The 7,580-nt window shown below is 29.1% G+C and overlaps 1 protein-coding gene across 1 annotated transcript; it reads right to left on the bottom strand.

Moving 5' to 3' along the window:
• Positions 1–1,895: 1,895 nt before the first annotated feature.
• LOC112726649 (uncharacterized) lies at positions 1,896–6,279 on the bottom strand. The gene is made up of 3 exons (XM_072208629.1): positions 3,808–6,279; positions 2,251–3,241; positions 1,896–2,159 (listed from the first exon to the last, which is right to left on the bottom strand). The coding sequence occupies exons 1-2, from the start codon at positions 5,747–5,749 to the stop codon at positions 2,772–2,774; spliced, it is 2,412 nt and encodes an 803-aa protein (XP_072064730.1). The 5' UTR covers positions 5,750–6,279; the 3' UTR covers positions 1,896–2,159; positions 2,251–2,771.
• Positions 6,280–7,580: the final 1,301 nt, after the last annotated feature.

Genomic DNA, 7,580 nt, shown 5'->3' with positions numbered 1-7,580 from the left:
AATTTTTAGTAATGACAAAAATAAATATATATTTATATAATATTACATAATCTTTTATCTTTTTATAAATATAAAGTATGTTTTTTTTAAGAAATGGGTGATATTTTTTCAATAACTCTTAATTAATGAATACAGTGAATATTTAAATTATCTTTGAGACTTTGACCCTTTTATAATCAATAATAAATTTTTTATTTAAAAGAGAAAGAAAAAAATGTTTTGAAAGAAAACGTATAAACATTCAATTCGGTCTCTTTTTATTTTTCCGAAGAACAAGACAATTTTATTAAAAAAATATTTCGTCTTTTAACAAAAACGACAAATAACAAAGAACTAAACAATATTATTTAAAAATACTATTAATTAGTATCAATAGAATTTCTCTTAAGTATTTAGAGTTAATTACTAATTTAGTATTCAAAAAATTTAAGTATTAATAAAAAGACACTTAAAAAATGTTATTAACAAAATGATTATTAAATAATTTGAAAATACGACAAAAATAACTAATAAATATTATTTTTTTAATAAGTGACAAAAAAATTTTATATTTAATAAACGACTTATGTATTTGATCCAAAACTTTGTAGCAATATTTGAATAAATATTTAGAAAATACACAAAAAAATTAGAACAAAATTTGATCTGTAGAGTTTTTCTTTTATTTTTTTTAAAAAATATAATTATTTATAATTTTTTAAAAAAATTCACTTGAGATAAAATTACCAAAATTTAAGAATAAAAAAATTTTATTTTTCTAATAATACTTGTAAAATTTTGTATCAAAATATGATCTCTAAAATTCTTTTTAAAATATATATTTCATATCTTTTTGTTTTTGTCACATTTTTAAATCTTTCGGTAATTTATTTATTGTTAGTATCTTTTAGAATTATTTTTGTCGGATATAAACTTTTAAGTACTATTTTTATTTTTAGTAATTTACTCTAAATATTTACTATATCATAGTGAAACCATTTCATGCATAGTTTGAAAATAAGTCTTGTTTAGAAACGAAAATAATCTACGTAGTACGTACAAAACAGAAATTGAATAGATAAATTTTTCTTAAATATATAAGTATTATTTAATTATCATAATAAATTAAGGGTGTTGTTTAATATTACATTGAAATAGCAATCCTTTGTTTTGGGACAAATATGTTAAACAGATAGAACATAAAGTAAAGTATTTTGATAAATGTTTAGTAAAGTTATAAAATAACAATTGTATTTAATAAAATATCTTTTAAAATTCAAAATGATCATAATAGATATAAATAGAAAGAAAAATTTGATGGTAAATAAAATTTGACATCAATAATTTAAGATAAATCTAAATATTTATTAAAATATATATTTATATTAAATTTTTAATTTTAATAAATACAAACTAATTTTAAAAAACACTTACATAAATACTTTAAAAAGCATCCTAAACTTCTCAAAGCTACAAATATATATCAATTTAATTTATCAAACACATTTTTGAAAAATTTTATTGCCAAACTTTAGTATTTAAAAAATTTATTATGTATTGTAGTTTTGTAATTCTATTTTTTAGGTTTTTACACAAAAATTTGGTATGTATTTAGACATCAACTCTTGTTATTTCATTTTGTTATCATCCTCACATTTCCATTTTGATAGGTGTCAATAGATACTAAATTTTTAGTATGTTAAAAACATTATTGCATTGAATTAGACGAATGAAGCATGCTATTAGGCCATCACAAACTTTTCCATAAACCAACATGCAAAAGAATAATTAAATTTTCTTTTTTTTTTAAAGGAAAAAAAAGAAAGATAAGTAGAAAAAAATTGAACAGATGAAATTTACCCTGAAAATTTTATATCATTACCTTTTGTTTTGTCCATTTTTCATTCTAGACACGTCTAAACATCTAAAAAATTAAGAGCATTGAAAACTCAACCTTAACATTTTAGTATTTATGTATATTTATTATTTACACCCCCTAACTAGCACCTTTTCTTGTAACTCTTTGGATGGTTGGCCTTGACAGTATTTACCACATGCCATTTTAGCTTAACAATGTTATCTTCAACCTCCTCAACCAGTTCTTTACATTCTATGTTGTTCTCTCTGATGAACTGCAGAACAGTTTTCAGGCTTGAAATTTTTTCATCTGTGGACTCAACCTGAAGTTCAGTTTCAGCATGTCACTACCATGCTAAGAAGAAAAAGAATAAACAATAAAAAAAAGCAACAAAAAGACATGAAAAAAGAAACCTTAGTTTCAGTGGACTTGTTTTCCTTGTAATTGTTCTCACAATTCAACATTGCTTTGTTCACATGTGCTTGCAACAGATGAATTGATTGATACTTCTCAGCCAACCCATATGCCCAAATGAATCTGACAGCTTCAATATACTGCTGATTCTTGATGAGATTCTCAACAAAACCTGTTAGATGCAGAAAAATCCCATGGCACCAATATCTAGCAGAAGTCTTAACTAATGCAATTAAAAATTCTTAGAGGTGAATAGAGAACTTTTAAGAAAACACATACAATAGAAGATAGTAAGAAGGTAGAGTCCATCAAATTCCCTACAACTGTTTCATATGATCAAATTTACACAAGAGTTGTGCAATCTCTTCAAAAATATTTTCCACTAGTAAATTTTAAAGAAACAAGTATGGGGAACAGAAACAAGGCATATCCTACATTTTTTGAGATATATATGATCATATGCCATATCAGAAATACTTTGAATCAAAAAATGACAAAAGCTCTACTAAGCAAGACAGTTTTAAATTAACTTACCATAGATTTTATTCACAAAACCGAGAATCCGAAACAGCTCTACAGCTTCCTTGTGCCGAGCAGCAATTTGGAGAAACTTTAATACTTCATCCTCATTAAAAGAGGAAGCTAATCCATAAATTGACAAAATCATCAAGAAACCAAGAACTACTAAAGAATTTTCAGTACTTGCTCTCATGCTAGCTTTCAAATAAAGTGCAAACTTCATTGCCTCTTCTCTAACATGAGGTTTAATGACTGGGGAGATTCTCATTAGCTGTTCAAGCAGAAAGATGTGGCTATGATCTCCCTGGCCACAAAATGGAAGCATTGGATCTTTCATTATTTCCAAAATTAGTTCTGCTGGATCTGATTGACTCTGCAGATAAACTAAAATGTTCTTGTGAAAATCTGTTTGCTCATCATTTGAGAAAAGCTCGAAACTTCTTGCATCGCTGCCGCGACTTAATTGATTATCTGCATGTTAGCAGTAAGTATGATTAGCTAGCAGATACTTAATCCCTCTTAACACAAAAAAAAAACATAACAAATCAAGTGTTATGGCACCATAGAATATAAATCTGAGCTGTTAAGATACATTGGTGACAGTTGAAAAGCCATTTACAAGAAAAAGTATTAAGGCACCATAATGAATTGTTTGAACTGATGTTGTAACTCAGAAGCCTAGCACCATCAAAAATAGTTTGAAACAAAAATCTACATTAGTATTTTATATATTTCTAGCAATGCAATAATGTTAACCACTTAACTTAGGAAGCAAACTTAGGAAGCAATTACTATGTAAGGCTTTTTGCAGTTAAGAGCTTTGACAAATGCTTACAAAAGAAAACTGGGGAGGGATCAATATAATTCCATTCAGTTTCACTATATATACATATGTTAAAACCCAGAGACACACGCCAAATTGCTGAATTAAGATATTTTAGTAAAATACATTAGACCAGGTTAGTAGAAATATCAGAATTAATGAAAGAGTTGAAGTAATATTGTTTATAACAAACTAACAGCAGAAGCACATTTACCCTGCACATTTTCCTCTCTCAATGATTTGTTCGACGGTTCAGACTGCAGTATTTTAAGCCCACGCTTCTTCCATTTCTCTTCAAATTGATTCTTTTTTGAATAAAAAATTTTCATTTTTGCTTCAAACTGCTTCTGTGTTGACTTGAACATCTCCTTGTGCTTTTCACACCTTTTCTCTTTGAATCTGAGCTTCTTCTCTAGTCTCTCAAATTGCTTCTCTTTTGACTTGAGTTTTTTTGTTCGTTCTTCAATCTTACTCTCTCTTGACTTAAGCTTCTCCATCAGGCCTTCAAAATTCTTCTCTTTTAATTGGAGCTCCTTCAATTGGAACTCAAAGTTCTCCTTGTTTAATGCATACTTCTCGACTTGGCATTCGAGCTCCTTCTCTCTTGCGTCAAGCTCCTTAATCCAGCCTTTAATTTGGTTCTTTTCTGAATTGAGTTTCTTAACTTGTTCTTCATATTGCTTCTCTTTGGATTCAAGCTCCTTCAATTTGTATTCAAAATGCTCCTTGTTTTGTGCAAACTCCTCCACTTGGCTTTTAAGCTCCTTCTCTCTTGTTTCGAGCTCTTTCGCTTTGCCTTCAATTTGACTCTTTTCTGAATTGAGTTTGCTCACCTGTTCTTCATACTGCTTCTCTTTTGATTCAAGCTCATTTAACTTGCAATCAAAATGTTCCTTTTTTAAGGCAAACTCCTCCACTTGGCTTTGAAGTTCTTTCTCTCTTGATTGGAGCTCTTTCACTTTGCTTTCAATTCCACTCTTCTCTGAATTGAGCTTGTTCACTCGTTCTTCATAGTGCTTCTCTTTCGAATCAAGCTCATTTAATTTGCAGTCAAAATTCACCTTCTTTAAAACAAACTCCTCCACTTGCCTTTTATGTTCCTCCTCTTGTAACTGGATCTCTTTCACTTTGCCTTCAATTCGCCTATTTTCTGACTCGAGTTCGTTCACTCGTTCTTCATATTGCTTCTCTTTTGATTCAAGCTCTTCCACCCGCGCTGCAAATTCCTTTTCTTTGGACTGAAGCTCCTTCAACTGAACATGATGATATCCATTTAATGAAATTACCTTAAGTAACTTCCTATTTTCTAATTGCAACTTCTCAGCTTCGGCATCAATCAGTTTCTTCATTGCATATATCTCTCCCTCTTTGGTCTTAAGTTCCTTTGTACACTTAGCAATTTTCTTTGAAAGATCCTTCAGTTCCTCTTCCTTCATTTCCCTTTTCTTGTCAAAGTTATCCAGCACTAGAAGAAATTCTTTCTGTTCTACCTTGAGCTCCTCTTCACACTCTCTCCTCAAGTCCTCCATCAAATGGAGCTGTGATTCCTTTTCTTCAATTTGCTCATCATACTCTTCAAGTTCCCTCAACAACTTCTTGTGAAGTTCATCGCGTTCATTGATCACCATTGCCACTGCTTCAAGTTCCCTGACATATTGTTGCTCCTTTAACCTTAAATGCTTCCCAAATTCTCCTATCAGCTTCTGCATGTGATTGAACTGATCTCCCTTTGCTTCAAACTCTTTGTGGCGCTGTTCAATGCATCTTTGGATTGATCCATGTTCTCTCCTTTTGATTGCAAGATCCCAGGAATAAGAACTCAATTCTCCTTGAATAGAACCAACCTGTTTTCTCTTACTTTCAAGCTCTTTGCACAGCTCCTCAATATCTTTCTCTAGGGAGTGCAATTGCAACCTCTTCTCTTCAACTTCTCTCTTTGTTTGGCATTCCTCAATAGAATATTGAACCAATGCAGGTTCTTTATCTACCAAGTCCTGTTCAGAAGAGGCTTTCAACTTCTTAACCGAAGATTGCAAGTAATCAAACTTATCTTGTTCTAGTAATCTCTTGCCATTACCAATACAATCTTTGCTTCCTCCCTCAACTTCTGAAATACCCTTCTCAACAAAGCTATCATTTTTATCCTGAAAGCTCATTACTCACCTCAACTAAAATCCTGGGAGAAAAAGGGGACCCAAAAAAAAAAGAAGATTTTTCACTAAGAAATCAGTTCTATTAACTGAATAATATCTCTAGGCATGGATGTTCAAGTAAAAGGAACAAACTTTAAAACGAAACACACAGAAATGAATCAAATGGTAAAAATGAAAAACGATGAGGAGAGTGTAAGATAGATGGTGGTACCTTGAATGACAAGAATAGAAGAGGAAGGTGAAAACTTTATAGGATATAGAAGCAGAAAACAGAGCAAGGGAAGCTGAGAGGGTTAGAACGGAGAAGAGAAAGGGTGTGTAAAAGACAGAGTAGCAATTGATTTGCCTCGTTCAATAAGGATTCATAGTACTATATCCGGAAAATTTCTGAGCTGTCCACTGTCTTTTGAAAGCTTGATCATTTGCTAAAGATTATTAGACAGACATTTTGAAGTTTGAACAAATCAAATGATGTTTTATTAATGTAAACCGTGTTTAATAAGAGATCTTTAGTTAATTTTAACTCAATAGAAACTTTGAGTGACTAGTAAATTTAATGGAGTGAATACTCAACTCAATCTTTGATAATTTATTTGAAGGACTAAGAGTAGCAATTGGTATGCTTTGTTCAATAAGGATTCATAGTACTGTATCTGGAAAAATTTTTAGCTGTCCACTGTCTTTTGAAAACTTGATCATATTTGTAGTCAAAGATTATTAGAGAGACATATTGAAGTTGGACAAAATTAAATGATGTTTTATTAATGTAAGCCGTGTTTAATAAGATCTTTAGTCAATTTAAGTCAACAGAAACTTTGAGTGACTAGTAAATACAAGGAAAAGGATCCTCTCCAGTTTTTTTAATAATTGATAGAATACAGTGTAATCTATTACCTTTGATTTTATAAGTGAGACCAAAAATAAATAAGAGAAAGAGAACAATAAATGGTTAAATTGAACACTGGATACCATCCAGTTTTTTTGTCACTGGAGAGGATCCACTCCCTAAATACAATGTGTGGTACAGTCTCACTTTATGAAATTGAGAATGATATAATCAATTTTTATCTTTTTATTCAAATTAATAATTTTTGCTCTTATTATACTTTCTTTTGTCACTACCGGTTATGTTTAACTTTTTTTTTTTATTTACCAAAATGGATATAATAGAGAATCAAATATGTACTTTCTTATTATAAAATTTGGTTACAGACAACTTCTAACTATTAAACTATAATTTATTTTATGCTTTTGTATTATATATATAATAAAAATATTATTTATATATTAAATATTCTTAACATTCATATAAAAATATGGTTATTATTAATTAGTTATATATTTAAATTATTTTTAATAAATAAAATAAAAAATACATATTTAATTGTTAGAAAAATATTAATATTAATATAAAAATAATATTTATTATAAAAAATATATCCGATGAGATTGATATATAAATATTATTTTAAAATTTTTATTGCAATAAAAATGTGCTTCAGAAAATTAAATTCTAATAAAATAAAATTGAGTATAGGAGCGGGATGGAAAAGAAGAGAACGACTACAATAATAACATTAACGATTATGGTGGTGGAAGCTAGCGTGGCGATAGAGGGCAACGATCGTGATTGTGGCAATAGCAGTCCAGAGAAGGTCTGAGAAAAAGTTTAAATATTAGGTAAAAAAAAAAGTAAAAATTAAAGATAGAGTAATTTTAAAATATTTGACAAATGTTAAAAATAAAAGCAAATTTTATCCATACTAATTAAAGTGTATATCTTACCTACACTTTTTTAAATATGAAAAAATCTTGTATTTTTACAAAGACAATT

The sequence above is a fragment of the Arachis hypogaea genome, chromosome 12 (genome assembly GCF_003086295.3).
Source record: "Arachis hypogaea cultivar Tifrunner chromosome 12, arahy.Tifrunner.gnm2.J5K5, whole genome shotgun sequence".
Taxonomy (NCBI): Eukaryota; Viridiplantae; Streptophyta; class Magnoliopsida; order Fabales; family Fabaceae; genus Arachis; species Arachis hypogaea.
This window is presented reverse-complemented; position numbering and strand designations above follow the sequence as displayed.

Coding starts and splice junctions, on each gene's coding strand:
- LOC112726649 (XM_072208629.1), bottom strand. CDS start 5,749: ATGAGCTTTCAGGATAAAAATGATAGCTTTGTTGAGAAGGGTATTTCA. Junction 3,242..3,807: donor GAGAGAGGAAAATGTGCAGG/GTAAATGTGCTT, acceptor GCTAACATGCAG/ATAATCAATTAAGTCGCGGC.